The 20,346-nt window shown below is 42.0% G+C and overlaps 1 protein-coding gene across 2 annotated transcripts in view; it reads left to right on the forward strand.

The window, feature by feature from the left end:
• Slik (Sterile20-like kinase) overlaps window positions 1-20,346 on the forward strand; it is a 452,675-nt gene that overhangs the window by 155,133 nt on the left and 277,196 nt on the right. For both annotated transcript variants that reach the window (XM_080282573.1, XM_080282574.1), the window contains exon 8: window positions 13,584-13,685. In XM_080282573.1, coding sequence (XP_080138699.1) covers window positions 13,584-13,685 — 102 coding nt within the window. The remainder of the gene's footprint in view (window positions 1-13,583; window positions 13,686-20,346) is intronic.

Consider the following 20,346-nt stretch of genomic DNA (forward strand, 5'->3'; position numbering starts at 1 on the left):
GTAGAGAGTGAGAGCAGTGTGAGTATAAGTGGTTGGGGAATGGCTGGGAGAAGAAGAGATGAGAGGAGGGAGGAAGAGATCAGTAGGCCGGAAGTAGTGGAAGCGATGAAGAAGATTAAGCTGGGAAAGGCCCCAGGAATTGATGGAGTGTGTGGTGAAATGCTTAGGTATGGGGGTGAGATTGTTGTGGAGTGGATATGGAAGTTGTGTAGATTGGCTTGGGAAGAGGGAAGGGTTCCAGAGGACTGGAAATCAGGTATAATTGTTCCTCTGTACAAAGGAAAAGGGGAGAGAGAAGTATGTGGTAACCATAGGGGTATTTGCCTTCTTAGTGTGACTGGTAAAATATATGGTAGAATACTCATTGATAGGGTTAGGCATATGACAGAGGAGCTAGTTGGAGAAGAACAAGGGGGATTTAGGAAGGGAAAAGGGTGTGTAGTCAGATATTTGTTCTAAGATGTTTAGTGGAGAAGTATCTAGAGAAGGGAAGGAAAGTGTATGCTGCCTTCATGGACCTGGAGAAAGCTTATGACAGAATAGATAGGCAAGGTATGTGGAAGGTATTAAGAATATATGGAGTGGAGGGGAAATTGTTGAGTGCTGTGAAGAGTATGTACGAGGGAGCTAGGGCTACGGTGCGAGTGGATGGTGAGCTGAGTGAGTTCTTTGATCTCAATGTGGGACTGAAACAGGGGTGTGTGATGTCTCCATGGCTGTTTAATATATATATGGATGGGGTTGTAAAGGAGGTGCAAGGTAGGTCAGTGGATGTGGGGGTGGCCCTAATGAATGAGGGTGAGATTTGGAAGCTTCCGGTGTTGCTGTTTGCTGATGATACAGTATTGTTGAGTGAAGATGAATGGGAGTTGCAAGGTTTGGTGAATGAATTTGGGACAGTGTGTAGGAGGAGGAAGCTGAAAGTTAATGTAAACAAAAGTAAAGTTATGGTGTTTATGAGGAAGGAAGTCACAGAGTGTGCAGTGAGGTTGGATGGTGAGGATATGGTGAATGTGAGTGCATTCAAGTACTTGGGTAGTGTGATGAGTAAGGATGGAGCTTTGGGGGATGAAGTATGTGAAAGGGTACAGCAGGGAAGAAAGGTTGTTGGTACACTGAAAGCAGTGATGAGAAATAGGGAGGTGAGTATGGATGTTAAGAAGTCACTGCATGATGGTATTGTGATCCCTACCCTGACGTATGGAAGCGAGGCTTGGACCTTGCAAGAGGGGAACAAGTCAAGAGTGAGAGCAGTGGAAATGAGTTACTTGAGAGGAGCATGTGGAGTGACGTGGAGGGACAGGTTGACAAATGAAGAAGTGAAGGAACGTTGTGGGGTAGATGTGGATGTGGTTGAAAAGATTAGGAGAAATACACTGAGGTGGTTTGGACATGTGGAGAGAATGGAGAATGAAAGACTGACTAAGAGGGTGTATGTAGGTGAGGTGGAGGGAGGGAGAGGGAGGAGTAGACCGAGGATGAGGTGGAGGGATGGAGTTGAGAGGTATATGAGGGAGGGGGGGGGTGAGTTGGGGGGAGGGGAGTCAAATGGTGGGTGACAGAGTGACTTGGAGGCGTTTTGTCTGCGGCCACCCTTTGCGGGATTAGGGCGTCGGGCTATAGATAGATAGATAGATAGATAGCCATATCTGACAACATCTCATGGTATTCGTCATCCTTCCATGCTCTCGTCTTTGGGGGAACATACACTACCGCCATATCTCTCTTAACATTCTCTCCAGTTTCTAATTTCATATATATCACTTCAGCCCTGCCTTCTCCCATTTCCACAGTATCTACATTTATGTTGTTCTTCACTGCTATCATCACTCCTCCTCCCTTTTTTTCTTTTCTATCTTTTCTCCACAGTTTGTATTTACCATCTCCCAAATGAACATCAATATCTTCTCTTAATTTGGTCTCTACAAAGCACATGACATCAGGTTCATGTTCTCTCAAGAAATCATTAATTTCGATCCTTGTCGATATGAAACCATCAACATTAGTATATATCACCTTCAAATTATTTTTGACATTATTAATACCCTCTTCTCTCCTACTCTCTGTCCGTACCACTTCCTCAACTTCTGATCTTTCACAGCCATCCCCCTTAGTTTCCTTCACTTCTGTTTCCTTAAATACCATTTCCTTACTTTCATATCCAATACTCTCCAAAAAAAAGTATTACATTCTTCCTCTGTCCTCTTATCATTTTTTTCCTTTACTTCTTCCTTTAATGATTTTAAAACTTCTCTTTCTTCTTCATTCAGATCTTTTCTTATTATAATATTTTCCATCCCCGCCTCTTTGCATAATTTCCAGGTCACTTTAAGTATCTCATTTATTACACTTTCTGATGTAAACTTGACTCTCATTGGTCTTGTTTCCCCTTTCTTGTAAGGCCCTATCCTCCTTACTTCCTCAATTTCTTTTACCCACTTGTCTCCTTTGGGGTCAATCTTGCCTAATATTCCTCTCACCATGTTCGTGTCTCTCTCGAGTCTTACGAACCTAACCTTTTCTTCCTCTTCCCTGTTTCCAAATACTACCACACATCTGTTCCTTTCTACAGTTTCTCTAGCTATTTTCTCTTTTTTCTTCAGTATTTTCACTACATTTTCTTCCATTTCTTTCTTGTTCATTTCCCTTTCTTCCTGGATGATCTCTCTTAAGCTGACCACTTCTTTCTGTTCTTCTTCTACGTGTGCCCACTTTGCCTTATGTTCTTCTAGTACATTACTCACCTTCTCCGTTTTATTAGTACTCTCTTCTAGTTTCCTCCTCAGTTCAACATTTTCCCGCTTCAAATTCCTAATCTCTTCATTAGCTGTTTCATTGGACTGGATCAGACTCTGTATGGTGGTTTCGGTATTTACTGACACATCCTTTATCACTAGATTCTCTACTTTCTTTTCGAGTTCACTAATCCTCATAATTAATGTTTTAACCAGGTCTATGACATTGGTATTAGCATCAAATCCTTGAAATTCCAGTCCCTCATTGTTCATATTTTCGGCCATGTTTGATGTTGGTTAAATACCAAAACAGCTGTTACCGGGGGGGGAAAAAAAAAAAAAAAAAAAAAAAAAAAACATGTACAATTTAGTCAATAAATCTTTACATTTTTGGTAGTCTATTAACTTTAATTATTTTGAATTTAAAACAAGACCTTAGGAGACAGGACAGACAAAATTCCTGAAACTACTTAAGGTTAGCGGCGATGGCTGGGACGTCTGCTCTCTCCGGCTGTGTGTGTGTGTGTATATGTGTGTTTGCGATGTGATTTACTGCTGTATGCTTTCATCAGTATGGTGGTCTCTGGAAAGGTGAAAAATGTCGTCTGAGTGATGGCAGTAGGAGTTGTAATAGCACCAGTCATGGCAGTGGTGAAAGGACCAGTGGTGGCAGTGGTGAAGGGAATTGTGGTAGTGATGGTGCTACTACCACTCTCTACAGTGCTTATTAAGGCGGCCTTGACCGCGGGTTTGCCCTTATCACTCGTAGGGTCATATTTCACCCTCGCTCTCCTGCTCCTCGCTCTCTGCTTCTGAACATGTTCATTTTCCATTTCACTTTTAACTGCTTTCTTCACTCTCACTTCAACTGAGTAAGTATTTCATGTAATCTTTCTCAGATAAACACTTGCGTGACAGTTTTCAGGTTTAATGTAATGTAACAATAGCAGGGGAATGGTAAAAATCAGTTAGGAATGTTCAAAACTGGCTTTTTCCGAAAATATATAAGAAACACTTATAAACATTCTTCACAAGCACACCGCACAATATAGAACTCAGTATCACTATACACATGTAAGATATGGACGGTGACGTAGTAACCAAATGTGGGTTTAAATGCCCAGCTGCGCGCTCACACACCCTTCCAGCCTGACTGACGGGACAGTACTGAGCTAAATATAGGCTGCTTACCCTTCTGATAAGCTCCCGGCTGTTGCCATATACTTCCCCTGGACCTGGCAACCTTGAGCTTTGACTCAACCAAATTTGACGCAAATCCATCCACAAGAAAAGTTTCTACGACCATTTATAGGGAAGTTGCATCATCGTTGGGTCTGGTTAGTACTTGGATGGGTGACCGCCTGGGAACACCAGATGCTGTTGGCATCCCTACGTGTCAAGTGGGGTTGGTAGAGGATTAGTGCCCCTCCATGTAAAACAATTAACTCTAAGCCCTTGGCCACCCCGTTTGGGATACATGGCGTCTGGCAATGAATGAATGAATGAATGCATCATCGGTTACTCTTCAGATTGCAAGGATTATGACTTACATTGCGTCATCGTGCGCGAAGGGGTTAACCCATGGGGATGAGGTAAGGACCAGATGGAAAGAATATTTTGAAAGCCTGATGAATGGGAATAGAGAGAGCATAGCTGCTGTAAACATGATTGGTTTTAGGGATGTTCAGAGAAGGAATGCAGTACCAGGAAACATGAAACTTCCACAGGTGAAGAACGCTGTGAAGCGTCTGAAAACTGGGAAAGCATCTGGAGTTGATGATTTGTATGCAGAGATGATTAAGTTTAGTGGAGAGAGCAGAATGAAGTGCTTGTTGGAGATATGTAAGATGGCATGGATAAGTGAAAGAGAGTGGAAAAAGGCTGTGATTATACCCTGTATAAAAATAAAGGTGAGTCAAATAAGTGCAAGAATTATCTTGGCATAAGTTTATTAACCCGTTAAGCGCGGGGCGTCACTTTCGTGACGCTTGGGAGCAAGGGATCATACCGCGGGGCATCACTTTTGTGATTCTGTGTTATTTTGAATTCGCCCTTCCTTTCAAGTGGTGCCTTGTATCATCTATCTACTGCCAGTGTCCGACATTAATCAGCACTCCTAATCTCATCTGTACTCCCATCCATTGTTGACAATTTAGCCATTTCTCCCCGTTCTTGACTCCCCTTCCTACCTCTCCTCCATTACCCTCTCCTCTCGCCTGCCTGGCCATGCTACGCTAAGTAAATCTTCCCTGGAATTTTCCACTGATTTCATCCATTGAAATAAGCCCTATGCCCTATTCTTATACCAAATAATATATACAAGAAAGAAATAAGGTAAGTGATAGTGCCATACACATGGAATTGGCTAATTATCACCTGACAACACCTCATGTGCACTCGTTCACTAATTTTCGCTGTTTATTTCCCCTTGAAATATGCCATATAATCTATTCTTGTAATAAAGATATATATATAAGAAAGGAAGGGAGAAGCCTAAGTGATATTTACATTCACCTGGAACTACCAATTTATTATGTATTGTTTAGATTTCCTGCCAATCATTTCATAGCATATATATTAGCAGCTTTCACCCTGCTGACATTGGCAGCATTGCATTTCCCCTAGGCAGGCCACCACATTGTATTGAGTTTACTGTCGTCTTTCAAGGTGAAAGCGAGCGCCTGCCCAATTCCGTCGCTTTTTAGCCCCATGCAAAGGGCCCTGTGACCTCTACCCCCTACTAAACCTCGTTTGGAAAGAGGTAAAGGGGCAAGTGACTGCTGTTGAACGTGAACTGGCTAATTTGTCAGTGAAAATGATAGACAGTGACTACGATCTATCTGGTGAGTAAAACAGTGTAAGTGGAAATGTAAATAATGTGTAAACAGCAAGTGAAAGCAATGAATGTAAATATAAGTGAACAGTGGAAAATAGTTTTATAAGTTACTGCAAGTGACTGCATAACACAGTGTGAATGAAATAGAAATATAAATAATGTAAATAAAATAATGTAAACAGAAATGGGAATGAGTAGTAATATAAGAATACGAGTATATATGCTAGGAGTAATGAAAGTGAAAGTTTCACTCTAGCATGTATGAATACTGTGAGTTATGAAAGTGAAAATGAAAGTGACAGATTCACTCTCAATGCTAGTATACAGGACCAGAAAGTGAATGCTATGTATTTTACTGAAAGAGAAATTGAATGCCTACAGTGACAATAAACTACTGTTACTGACGGAAACTTATGGATAAAGACTGTAGATATATATAAGTGTTATATAGTAATAGAAATATAAACTGTGAGTGTTTTTATGAATGATAAATGACAGAACACCAGCAGCGAACGATGTCAAGTGGGAAGGTCTTTCCGCGCTCGTAATTTTCATTGCTTTCACAGTGTTTTTTTTTTTTTTTTTGGAGTATGGATTTCAAACTATTTGAGAATCATAGAATAGTGTTTCTAGTGATAATATCAGGCTGTGGTAATCATATTACGGGTTGGTGGGAAGTGTAAAGTGGAGACTTTGTTACCCAACTTCAGAGGTCTCCACAAATCCTACGGTACTCGACGAAGGCTCAACAAACATCCCAGGAGAAAGCTGAAGGTATGTGCCATATGCATATTTAATTTTAATATTCTTGGACTAATAACTGATTTTTGGCAAATATTTTTAGAGAGTCTGGCAGAGCGCGAATATGACCGCGAGACACGCAGGTCAGGCAAAAACAACACCATGGTTTAGGGGTTACGTGTTGTTGGAAAGGTATATGCAAAAATTATTATAGAGAAAGTAAGAGAGATATCAAAAGTTCTAGTGAGTGATGAACAGGGTTGCTTTAGGCATGGCAAGGGATGTGTGGATCAAATACTTGCAGTGAGACAGATAGTGGAGAAGGCTTGTCAGAAGGTGTTTATGGCATTTGTGGGTCTGGAAAAAGCATACAACAAAGTAGACAGAGATTGAGACAGAGTGTTGAAGGTTTTGAGCATGGACAGTGTAGATGATAAACTGCTAGGTGCCATCAAGAGTTTTTTTGATGGTAGTGAGGCTTGTGTATGAGTGAATGGGGATCTAAGTGAGTGGTTCATGATCAGTGTGGGCGTACGACAACATTGTGTGATGTCTCCATGGTTGTTCAATATACAGTATATATATATATGGATGGGGTGAGGAGAGAAGTAAAAACACGAGTAATTGAGAGAGGGATGGCGTTGGAAATGAATGATGATGGATGGAATATATCATATTTGTTGCATGCTGATGATGCAGTGCTACTTGCAAATGCCTGACAGGAACTTGGTAGACTAGTGCAGAGTTTTGCTGATGTCTGTGAGTGTCTTGCCTTGACAGTAAATGTAGAAAAGATTAAAGTAATGGTAATCGGGAAAGAAGATAACTCCCAGTGTGATGTTACAGTGAATGGAGAGAGGTTGGAATTGGTGAGAGAGTTCAAATACCTAGGTACAGTGATAGAAAAAAGAGGAAAATGTGCCAAAGAAGTGGAAGTAGAGTGGCACAAGGATGTAGCTGGTGCAATGAAGGCCTTGATAAGAAACAGGCTTGAGTGTTGCAGCTGCGCAAGGCTTACATGAAGGAATGTTAGTGCCAGCTTTAACATATGGATGTGAGACTATGGTGTGGCATGAGAATGAAAAGTCAAGAGTGAGAGCAATGGATATGGGACTGCTGAGGAATATATGTGGAGTACAGAGAGTGGAATAGGATATGAAATAATGTGATTCGTGAAACATGCGGAGTGAGGAAGTCCGTGGACACCAGAATCAAAGAAAGTGTACTGAGATGGTATGGTCATGTGGAGAGAAAAGATAACAACATAGTGGTGAAAAAGGTATATCTGAGCAAATCTGAAGGAGGGAGGAGGCAAGGTAGTCCAAGGGGAAGATGGAAGGATATGGTGGATGTGTGAGTGAGGAAGAGAGGTATTGAAGTCGGTGAGGCTAGGGAACTGACAAGAGATCGAGCTGCTTGGATGAATGTTGTGAGAAGTGCATGGTCAGGAATTTGGCACCTCTTTGTGACATGACAGCATCCAGATTGACTCTGTCGGATATATACGTTTATGTGAAGTTACAGAAGGTTGTGAAAGTTTTTGATGTATCAGATAGAGCCAGGATTCCGGGGGTTGAATGATGAGTGAATGGAAGTGTGGCCCATTGGATTGGGCAAACTTAGGCTGTCTGTACATTGCTACTCCTCACCCTGCCCTCGAGTGGGAAAGGAGGTCTGGATGATAATGATGATAATGGTACTGTAAATTTGCTCGGCTACTTAAATGTGTTGCATTCTGCTGTAATGTATACCAGTATTTTTTTCTGTTAACAAGGATAGAAAGGATTTTTTAAAACCAAATTAGCTATTACTGAAAGGATTAATAAATTTGTCCATTTACATTCTCGTATGTACCATAAATTTTTTTGGTTAGAACATTTAATTAAATTTTTCAGTTCACCTCACTGTTTTTAATCCTGGTATTAGGAATACAATTGTACATAATTAAAAACCAAAAGTAAATGATGAACAACAAGAAAAAATATATATATAAACCAATAGGAAATGGAGTGGTTTAAAAAGTTTTTTTTTTAATGCTTGGTTTAAACCATTGGTTTGAAGCAGCCAGCCATGCTAAAGGTATATGTGCAACCAAGTACATTTTGTGTAAGTTATTGGCACCTTTTTTTTTTTTTTTTTTTTTTTTTTAAGGGAAAAAAAATGGGTGTGACTGCCTTTAATTCTAAAAAGAAAATAGCGTATTGTAGATGGTCAATGAGTTCATCATATTCTTTACTGGCTTAATGAAAGGTATTTTACTTCGGCAGAAAAGACAAAACATCACATTATTAAAAAGTACCAGCATTTGAAAGTATAAGTGATTCAGAATACAGTGGTTCCTTGGTTACTATGGTTTTCATTATCACTGCGAGATGAAAATCGGCACTCCTGCTATTATTGCGCATTTTTGGCCTTAAAAACAACATTATCATACACCTGAACTGGTTTCTGCTGACAACGATGGTGCAAAATCTGTGGTTTCTGGTGGCTTTGAGGGATTAAAAGATGAGGCCCTACTTGAGGAGTTAATCACAGGTGGTGGAGACTACTAACCCCCTACCCCCTGGCCTCAGAATCACATACAGTACCTCAAGCCCATCTCATGTCTCTAAATGGTTCATGTTTCCTCCACTTTTCATAATTCTCTTTTAATGTAATCATACCTATATTTGTTTTTGATACTATAACAGTTTTTTATGTAATCAGTGGGTCCATCTATCTGTCTATCACCAGACACCATAATCCTGTAAGGGATGGCCACAAACAAACTGCCTCCATGTCACCCTGTCCCCTGCTATTTCATTGCCCTGTTCCCAGCTTACACCCCCCCTGTATACTGTACCTCTCCACTCCATCCCTCCATCTCATCCTTGGCCTCCCCCTCCCTCTCCCTCCTTCCAACTCACTCACATACACTCCTCGTCAGTCTCTTGCACTTCATCCTCTCCACATGGTCACTCCTCGTCACTCTCTTGCACTCCATCCTCTCCACACGGTCAAACCACCTCAGTGTATTCCTTCTAATTCCTTCAGTCACCTCCACTTCCACACCACAATGCTCCTTCACTTTCTGATTTGTCGGTCTCACTCTTCTTGTAACTCTACATGCTCCTCTCAAATAACTCATTTCCACTGCACTCACACTTGATTTGTGTCCTTCCAGCAAGGCCCAAGCTTCACTTCCCTATGTTAGAGTTGGTATCACAGTACTATCATGCAGCGACTTTTTCTTACTTCCCTGCTCACTTCCCTATTCACTGCTTTCAAGGAAGCAGCAGCCTTTCTTCCATGTTGTACCCTTTCAAGCACTTTACCCTACAAACTTCCATCCATACTTATCTAAATTGTTGTAAAGGGGAAAATTTGGGTTTACAAGTTGGGTGCCCAGTACCAGTTAGGATAAATCCCAAAGGTTGTGTGCTTTCATTATTGCACAGTTTCGTTATCACGCACTAAGTGTGGTTCCAGTTATACGTAATGACCAAGGAATTACAGTATATTTCTGTTACTTAAAAGTTTCAGTCTCAGAGTTTGATACAACATGTTTCCTTGATCAGAGGAGAGAGAGCTTCTGGTTAGGGCAATGGTTCTTACATTTTGTCTGCCCCGATACGCCCTAGTTTAGCTCCTAGTTAACCTGAAACCCTCTCTGTAATATTATTACTCTTCTCACTTTCAGTTTCTGTTAAGAAAAGAGAAAAGTAAATGAAAATAAACAAATAGCTGAACCACTGGACTAACTGGCAGTTATTCACAGTTGCCAGTTAATTATACCTGCCAAATTTTTTTTTTTTTTTTTTGGGGGGGGGGTGAATATAAAGGAGCGTTGTGGTGTTGATGTGGATGTGATAGGAAGCGTTATGAGGAACATACTGAGGTGGTTTGGCCATGTGGAGAGGATGGAGGGTGAAAGACTGACGAAAAGAGTCTATGTGAGTGAGGTGGAGGGGGAAAGAGGGAGGGGGAGGCCGAGGATGAGATGGAGGGATGGGGTGGAGAGGTATATGAGAGAGGGGGCTGTGAGTTGGGAGCAGGGGAGTGAAATGGCGGGGGACAGGGCGACTTGGAGGCGATTTGTTTGTGGCCACCCCAAACGGGACTGAGGCGTCTGGCAATAGATAGATAGATAGAATATGTGTGTGTGGATGAAAGGATGCGAAGATGTGTAATGGATGCAAGAGTTTATAGAGGTTGGGGGAGTGGACTTTCTGACCACTACTTGGTGATGGCCAGAATTAAAGTTCAAGTAAGTTGGAGAAGAAGGGAAAGACGAGAGGAAGGAGTAGTTGCAAGGAGAGTGGAAAGGTTACAAGAGGATGAGAAAAAGGCAGAGTATAAGAGAGAAGTGGAGGAACGATTGGGCAAATATGAATTGGAGCAGATGGGAGACATGGAAGGTGTGTGTAGAATATTTACAGAAGAAATATGTGCAGCATGTGATGTGGTGTGTGGAAAGAAGAGAAGACGGAGGGGGGTGCAAGGAACAGCGTGGTGGACTGAAGAGGTGAAACAGGCTGTGGCACAAAAGAAGAAAGCATACAATGAATGGATGAGAAATAGTTGGCATGGAAGAGGTTGAGGCGGAAGAGAGAGTTATATGTAGAAAGAAAGAGAGAGGTGAAAAGATTGGTAAGAGAGAGTAAGAAGAGAGTGGATGAGGAATTTGGAAGAAATTTGAGTGTAAAGTGGAGGGACTGTAAGAAAATGTTCTGGAGAGAGGTGAAAAGAGTAAGACAGGGTGGAAGTGAAGTTAGCAGGGGAGTGAAAGATAAAAATGGTAGATTACGAGTGGAGAAGGGAGAAAAAGTGAGCAGATGGAGAGAACACTTTTAAGGAATTGTTGAACGTAGAGGATGGAAGTAATGTGATTATAAGTGGCTGGGGAATGGCTGGGAGAAGGAGGGAGGTGAGAAGACAGGAAGAAATCAGTAGGATAGAAGTTGTGGAAGCACTGAAGAAAGTTAAATCAGGGAAAGCCCCAGGAATTGATGGAGTGTGTGGTGAAATGCTGAAGCATGGGGGAGAGATAGTAGTAGAATGGATGAGGAAGATGTGCAGATTGGCCTGGGAGGAAGGTAGAGTCCCGGAGGATTGGAAGTCAGGTATAATTATTCCCTTGTACAAAGGAAAAGGGGAAAAAGAAGTGTGTGGTAATCATAGGGGTATGTGTCTTCTTAGTATAATAGGAAAAGTGTATGGTAGGATACTTATTGACAGAGTTGGAGAAAGAACAGAGAAATTAGTTGGAGAAGAACAGGGAGGCTTTAGGAAGGGAAGAGGTTGTGTAGATCAAATATTCATTCTCAGATCTTTAGTGGAAAAGTTTCTAGAGAAGGGAAAGAAGTTGTATGTGACTTTCATGGATTTGGAGAAAGCATATGACAGGGTGGATAGACAAGGATTGTGGAAAGTGTTAAGAATATATGGAATAGATGGGAAGTTGTTGAATGCTGTGAAGAGTATGTACGATGGTGCGAAGGCTGCAGTGCGTGTGGATGGTGAACTAAGTGAATTTTTCTCTTTGAAGGTTGGGTTGAAACAGGGATGTGTCATGTCTCCATGGTTGTTCAATTTGTACATGGATGGGGTAATAAAAGAGGTACAAGGTAGGGTAGTGGATATTGGAGTGGCCCTGGTGAGAGAGGATAGTGTTTGGAAACTCCCTGTACCGTTGTTTGCAGATGATACTGTGTTGTTGAGTGAAGACGAAGGGGAGCTGCAGGGCTTGGTGGATGAGTTTGAGAGTGTGTGTAAGAAACGGAATCTAAAGGTGAATGTAGGGAAGAGTAAAGTGATGGTCTTTGAGAGAGGTGAAGTCAGTGAATGTACAGTGAGGTTGGATGGTGAGGAATTGGAAAATGTGAGTACGTTTAAGTACTTGGGTAGTGTGATGAGTAAGGATGGAGGTTTGGAGGGTGAAGTGCTTGAAAGGGTACAGCAGGGAAGAAAGGTTGCTGGTTCCTTGAAAGCAGTGATAAGAAACAGGGAAGTGAGCATGGAAGTGAAAAAGTTACTACATGACAGTATTGTGATACCAACTCTAACGTACGGAAGTGAAGCTTGGACGTTGTTGGAAGGACACAAGTCAAGAGTGAGAGCAGTGGAAATGAGTTATTTAAGAGGAGCCTGTGGAGTCACATGGAGAGACAGGCTGACGAATGAGGATATAAAGGAGCGTTGTGGTGTTGATGTGGATGTGATAGGAAGCGTTATGAGGAACACACTGAGGTGGTTTGGCCATGTGGAGAGGATGGAGGGTGAAAGACTGACGAAGAGAGTGTATGTGAGTGAGGTGGAGGGGGAAAGAGGGAGGGGGAGGCCGAGGATGAGATGGAGGGATGGGGTGGAGAGGTATATGAGAGAGGGGGGGATGAGTTGGGAGCAGGGGAGTGAAATGGCGGGGGACAGGGCGACTTGGAGGCGATTTGTTTGTGGCTACCCCAAACGGGATTGAGGCGTCTGGCAATAGATAGATAGATAGATAGAATAAATAATAGGACACCTTTCTGGATACACAGAAGAATTCATTTTGATACCCCCTGGGGGTATCAAGGCACTACCTTTAGAACACTTGGGTTAGGGCAAGATACAGTACAACGTCTTTGGACCAGGCCACATTAGAAAGTTATTGTAAAAGGAAACTAGGCTGTAGTAATCCCAGGAATATGGATGACAGTGGTGTATTACAGCCTTCTTCCTCAAGATAGAGAAGTGAAGTGTCTGGTTTTAGAGAAATGATGTGCCTGGTTTTGAACCTGATGACCAACCAAAGGAGATGGATTCATTCCCTCCGCTTGTCAGTATGCCATAATGGGAATAATTCATGTTATATAGATCAGTATGGTAATTCAAGATGTGCACAGGTAACCTGAATTAAAACATTTTTTTTTTTTTTTTTTTTTTTTTTTTTTTTTTGGTACTATATTTATTTAATTTTAAAAATAAAATTAAAGGCCATGGTTTTTTTTTTTTTTTTTTTTTTTTTTTTTTTTTTTTTTTTTTTTGTAAATGCTTTCTTTGCTCTGCCAGACTTGAGATAAAGTATTGGTACCCTGTGAGGCTGGCTAATGCCCTGATAATTAAAGGTTTTGGTGACATGGAGTTTAGGCATCCAAGTACTTGCCTTCTGTCTGGAAACTTTTTAAATCTTCATTATATCTCTATTTGCTAATTTTGTCTCCATTGATATACATGCTTTAAGTTTCAGGAATTGTTATTATTTATGGAGTGTTAGCTGATGACATTGAAGAGTGTGTGTCTTGTTCTCACAGCATCCATTCATCTGCAAAGACCTGGATTCCAAGCCCATCAGGGACCTTCTCCTGGAATACAATGCAGAGGTGGTGGATGAGGAAGTAGAGGAGGATGCAGATGTAAGTAATGAGTATGGTGGAGTAGTTACTGTACATTCTGTTTGGGGATTAGCTTGCATTCTCCTTCATGAATACTAGTCACTAAATTAACCAGTTTGAAAGCTTAGATTAATCTTTCCTTGATATGAAACACAGTTAAAAATATTTACTCTCTTGACACAGTATGATGGTCTGATGGCTTGATATGTACAACGTACTGTACATGCAGTGTACTGGTATTAGTTTCATTGAATTCATCAGTAACTTAGAGAAACTTTGTATGGTTGTTATTTGCAGTTAATTTGCCAGGTTTTCAGAAAAGGATTTAATTTTCTCCAGTTTCAGTTAAATCCTTAAGATATAATTTTTTTTTGCTTGTTTGATGGACTACAAACTCATTTATCATAATCATTCGTTCATAGTATGGATAGCCTTTCTCACAAATTGTGTGGTTAATAAAAGACACTAAGTGATTCATCATACTGTATTTAATTTATGATTGCCATATACCGGTATATTGTTGAAGGTAAGTTCTGCTGCTGACAGTCTTCTGTGTTTCATGTTTTAGTGATTGTGGCTGCAAATGTGTCACAAGAGGAAGATAAGATGGCTTATTACATTCTTAGAATTTTTTCACAATTTGTGTTGAGATTAATTAAGTTAGGTTCTTTTAAAGAAAGATAATTATTGCACAACCAAAAAACCATATTTCCTCTGCCAGAAGGTTATGAAGGCATCTCAGAGAGAGTGATAGAGCCTTCAGTATGGATTGATGCATACAAGTTTGCTGGTAATGAGGAACTTGACCACACTCAGTTGAGGAGAAAGATTCTGTAACTCCACTGTGATAATCGATGCTGTAGAAATGTCTATAATATTTTGAAATTTCTTATTTAGTTGCCTTCTCTGGAGTCACTGAAGGTGAGATCATTGTCTGTGTAAATTGACCCAGCTTTATCCTTCACCATGTGTCAAAACAAAGTTTTTTTTTTATTTTTCCCCATCGTTAGTGAGATGTAAGGAAAAATGATCTCAGACGAATTGTCCCTGGTGAGAGATAATAAGGTTATAATTGATAGAGAGGCGTTCACTGATCTTAATTCCTCTGATGATGACCATTTGGAGGAGAGCTTTTTTGAGGATTTATGGCACTTCTGAAGTTAAACGGAAGTTTCCCATGTGAAGGAAGATGTCACTTGTTATATGAACCACACACTGAAGGAGGATTTGTCAGGCAGAACCTCCATTTTTGCAAGATGAAGGTTGTAATGTTCACATCCCTAGTGGTAGGTGGTGGCGACCATCATCCTCTGACGATGTAGTGTTGTCTGCTTCTTCATTCACCTTTTACATTCTCTTTCTATGTCTGCCCCCCTTCTTTTTTAAACTACTTCTCCCATTCCTTCCTGACACTTTTTATTACTTTTTTTCACCTCATGTGGTTTAGTACTGAGTGATGAGTCTGAAGGTTTCCTGCAACCCAGGAAACCAGTTACAACACTGTGGTTATCATATAACTAAATTGTGGGGTGAAGTGGAGCTTACTATGGTGCCCCTGTTAGCTGGGTGGAGAGGTGCAGATGCAACATCCACCCAGGAGCCAAATCTACACACACTTCTCTTTGCTTTGCTGTGGTGTGACATTGTCAACCACAGGCGAACATTGGTTCACTTGTACAGGACGGCCTTGCAGGGGCAGTTGTTTGATCAGACAGACTGGAGTTGACCAACAACAACAACATCTGAAATAAAACCATAAATATGTTTTGCCAGTCCACTCTTGTATGACTTAATAACAGAAGAAGCAGTCCCTTCATATGGGAGGAGTGTGCCAAGACGACCACAAATTCTAAGAGATCTGTGGTGGTGACGGCAGTGAGGTAGACTTGGAAGTGGGACCACATCAACTGGAACTAATGTGTATGAAGCAGGTAGCCCACCATGGCTAGTGCTGGTGCATCCTCAGTCGTTTTGAGCTTTGATAACCCACTCCAAATATATAATATACATCTGTGCAAACTTTTGGAGAAGGCACTGTACCTATGATCCCATGGATAGGAGGGATAGCTGGCTCCAGAGTTAAATTTGTCATGGTTGGATCACTACTGGGATGCTGTCAGAAAAGCATTCCCATGGTAGGAGCATTGTATGTGGGTTGCTTTAGGAAGAGCACAAGGGGACAGGGAGATACAAATTCAGCTTGATCTGTCTCAGCTGATTGCCATGACATCCCCCTTTGAGGAGTTTGGTCTGGCAAGGGATCAGAGACCCAGAAGTGAAACCTTGTACTTGAGGAGGGAGGGCAGAGAGATTCACTTTAGACTGGCTTAACTGGTTTGCAATGATCAGGATAGGAGATCTTTTTTGTGCCCACAAGATGTCTGCATGTGTTTCCTTGAGGTAGGAGAGTTCCATGTAATTATCTGCCCTCAGGATGGGGAAGACATAGAGACAGACAGGCCAGCAGAGTGGAGCATCCTGTAATTTTGTCAGTGCAGAATGGCTGATGAACACTGGCTGGTCTGCTGTACCATCATTGATATATTATCAGTTGCAAATTTGATTATGACATGAGGCCGATAATTTACCTGCAGGAAGTTGAAGAAATATAATTCTTTGTTGCTAATATAATGCTTCTTTACGCTGCTGTCCTATTGGCTAAGTTGAGCATGTCCATGCCAAGAATGGTATCTCCATATATGAGAGGGGTTTCTGATAGGTTATGCAGTGACTTGGTTTGTTCAGATGGGGTAGGATGCTCACTCCTCGCTAAGAGACATAGGTTCTCAAGACGGTTTCTTGAAGATATGGGGGGGCATTTAGACCAAAGTTCAGCCCCATCAATCCTGAATGTAATGTAGCTTTTATGCCTCTGGTGGATTTGGATGTTCTTGAATTTGTCTTGGAGACCCACTGGTGCAAGTCAGACTCATTTCTTCAGTAGAACCTGATTTGTTTGTAAATGATTATCTTGGAAATGAAGGCATTAAATAGGACATAAGGATGTTGTAAACAGTGATAGGCAGGCATATGAAACTTGCAATTTGGCATGAAATAAGGGCAGGTAGGGGGGAAAAAAAAAGTACTCTCCAACGTGCAATTATGGTGTTAGCTCACTGGAGACTGATGCTTGGTGATGTCTCCTCTCCCAGCCAATGTATGTTCTCATTGGCTGTGGCACCCTTCAACTTCCCAGAACACTGGGAACCTCCCCCACCTCATCCCACCCTCGGATTTCATGCATATCTGTAGAATCTATCTATCTATCTATTGCCAGACGCCTCAATCCCGTTTGGGGTGGCCACAAACAAATCGCCTCCAAGTCGCCCTGTCCCCCGCCATTTCACTGCCCTGCTCCCAACTCACACCCCCCTCTCTCATATACCTCTCCACCCCATCCCTCCATCTCATCCTCGGTCTCCCCCTCCCTCTTCCACCCTCCACCTTACTCATATACACTCTCTTCGTCAGTCTTTCACCCTCCATCCTCTCCACATGGCCAAACCACCTCAGTGTTTTCCTCACAACGCTTCCTATCACATCCACATCCACACCACAACGCTCCTTTATATCCTCATTCGTCAGCCTGTCTCTCCACGAGACTCCACAGGCTCCTCTTAAATAACTCATTTCCACTGCTCTCACTCTTGACTTGTGTCCTTCCAACAATGTCCAAGCTTCACTTCCGTATGTTAGAGTTGGTATCACGATACTGTCATGTAGTAACTTTTTTACTTCCATGCTCACTTCCCTGTTTCTTATCACTGCTTTCAAGGAACCAGCAACCTTTCTTCCCTGCTGTACCCTTTCAAGCACTTCACCCTCCAAACCTCCATCCTTACTCATCACACTACCCAAATACTTAAACGTACTCACATTTTCCAATTCCTCACCATCCAACCTCACTGTACATTCACTGACTTCACCTCTCTCAAAGACCATCACTTTACTCTTCCCTACATTCACCTTTAGGTTCCGTTTCTTACTCTCCCAAACTCATCCACCAAGCCTTGCAGCTCCCCTTCATCTTCACTCAACAACACAGTATCATCTGCAAACAACAGTACAGGGAGTTTCCAAACACTATCCTCTCTCACCAAGGCCACTCCAACATCCACTACCCTACCTTGTACCTCTTTTATTACCCCATCCATGTACAGATTGAACAACCATGGAGACATGACACATCCCTGTTTCAAACCAACTTTCAAAGAGAAAAATTCACTTAGTTCACCATCCACACGCACTGCAGCCTTCGCACCATCGTACATACTCTTCACAGCATTCAACAACTTCCCATCTACTCCATATATTCTTAACACTTTCCACAATCCTTGTCTATCCACCCTGTCATATGCTTTCTCCAAATCCATGAAAGCCGCATACAACTTCTTTCCCTTCTCTAGAAACTTTTCCACTAAAGATCTAAGAATGAATATCTGATCTACACAGCCTCTTCCCTTCCTAAAGCCTCCCTGTTCTTCTCCAACTAATTTCTCTGTTCTTTCTCTAACTCTGTCTATAAGTATCCTACCATACACTTTTCCTATTATACTAAGAAGACAAATGCCCCTATGATTACCACACACTTCTTTTTACCCTTTTCCTTTGTACAAGGGAATAATTATACCTGACTTCCAATCCTCCGGGACTCTACCTTCCTCCCAGGCCAATCTGCACATCTTCCACATCCATTCTACTACTATCTCTCCCCCATGCTTCAGCATTTCACCACACACTCCATCAATTCCTGGGGCTTTCCCCGATTTAACTTTCTTCATTGCTTCCACAACTTCTATCCTACTGATTTCTTCCTGTCTTCTCACCTCCCTAGTTCTCCCAGCCATTCCCCAGCCACTTATACTCACATTACTTCCATCCTCTACGTTCAACAATTCCTCAAAGTGTTCTCTCCATCTGCTCACTTTTTCTCCCTTCTCCACTAGTAATCTACCATTTTTATCTTTCACTCCCCTGCTAACTTCACTTCCACCCTGTCTTACTCTTTTCACTTCTCTCCAGAACATTTTCTTACAGTCCCTCCACTTTACACTCAAATTCCTTCCAGATTCCTCATCCACTCTCTTCTTACTCTCTCTTACTAATCTTTTCACCTCTCTCTTCCTTTCCACATATAACTCTCTCTTCCGCCTCTCAACTTCTTCCACGCCCCTATTTCTCATCCATTCATTGTATGCTTTCTTCTTTTGTGCCACTGCCTGTTTCACCTCTTCAGTCCACCACGCTGTTCCTTGCACCCCCCTCCGTCTTCTCTTCCATCCACACACCACATCACATGTTGCACATATTTCTTCTGTAAATATCTTACACACACCTTCCACGTCTCCCATCTGCTCCAATTCATATTTGCCCAATCGTTCCTCCACTTCTCTCTTATACTCTGCCTTTTTCTCATCCTCTTCTAACCTTTCCACTCTCCTTGCAACTACTCCTTCCTCTCGTCTTTCCCTTCTTCTATTCCTCCATCTTACTTGCATCCTAATTCTGGCCACGACCAAGTAGTGGTCAGAAAGTCCACTCCCCCAACCTCTATACACTCTTGCATCCTTTACACATCTTCGCATCCTTTCATCCACACACACATAATCAATCATTGCCTTCCTTTCATTCAGTTCACCACCCACCCTTCTCATCACTCGCCATGTATACCTGTGGATCATTTTATGCCTGAAGAGGGTATTGGCTATTACCAACCCCCTCCCAGCACAAATGTCCACTAACGCACTCCCATTCTCATCTACCTCAGCAGGCACACCCCACTCACCAACTATTCCATCCACCTTCACACTACCAACTTTACCATTCATATCACCAATCAAAAACACTCTCTCATTCCTTCCAAACTTTTCCATGCACATTTCCACATTTGTCCAGAACTCTTCTCTCACTCTTCTAGCACGATCTTGCGTTGGCGCATACACACACACAATCGCCCACATTTGTATTCCAACTTTCAGCTTTACACACAATCCTTGACCCAACTGATCCATACTGTCTTATGCTCTTCTTCCATCTTTTACTCACAACTATACACACTCCTTCCTTTGCCCTCTCATTCTCATCTACTCCTGCACATATACCCCATCCATACTCCCATTCTCTCACACTTTCTCCTCCCCATTTTGTTTCAGTTATTCCACATACATCCACTTTCGCATCCTCAAGCACCTGGACAATCTCTCTCTCTTTCACTTCATCATTCGCTTCTCTTACATTCCATGTACACATTACCAAGTCCTTTGTCCGGTCCTGGGTCGTCAACGTTTGGTCAGTCCTTGTCCGAGGCTTCTTGTTTGTTTTTTTAGTTAGTTGTTTTCCGGGGAGGGGCACTAACCCTCCGCCAACCCTTTTAGTCGCCTTTTACGACAAGCAGGGATACTGGGGGAGTATTCTTGAAAAAAAACCCCTACCCCCAGGGGGGGTAGGGGGGGTTTTCAAGAATACTCCCCCCAGTATCTGTAGAAGCTAACCATATTAATTTAAGTTTGCTATAATAAAACTCCCCTCTCAATGTTATGAATGTGTATTGTTCTAAAGGCACTTAGTACTAAAGAAACGCATCATGGACGTAAGGCCTCTGTAGTAATAGAAGAGTAAGCCCAGTCTGTCTGGCCTAGCAGACCCAACAACCATAGACAAGCAGTCACCCCTTCAGGGGGCA

This window comes from Coenobita brevimanus, chromosome 94 (assembly GCF_032717465.1).
Source record: "Coenobita brevimanus isolate Jiangsu-jjx chromosome 94, ASM3271746v2, whole genome shotgun sequence".
Lineage (NCBI taxonomy): Eukaryota > Metazoa > Arthropoda > Malacostraca > Decapoda > Coenobitidae > Coenobita > Coenobita brevimanus.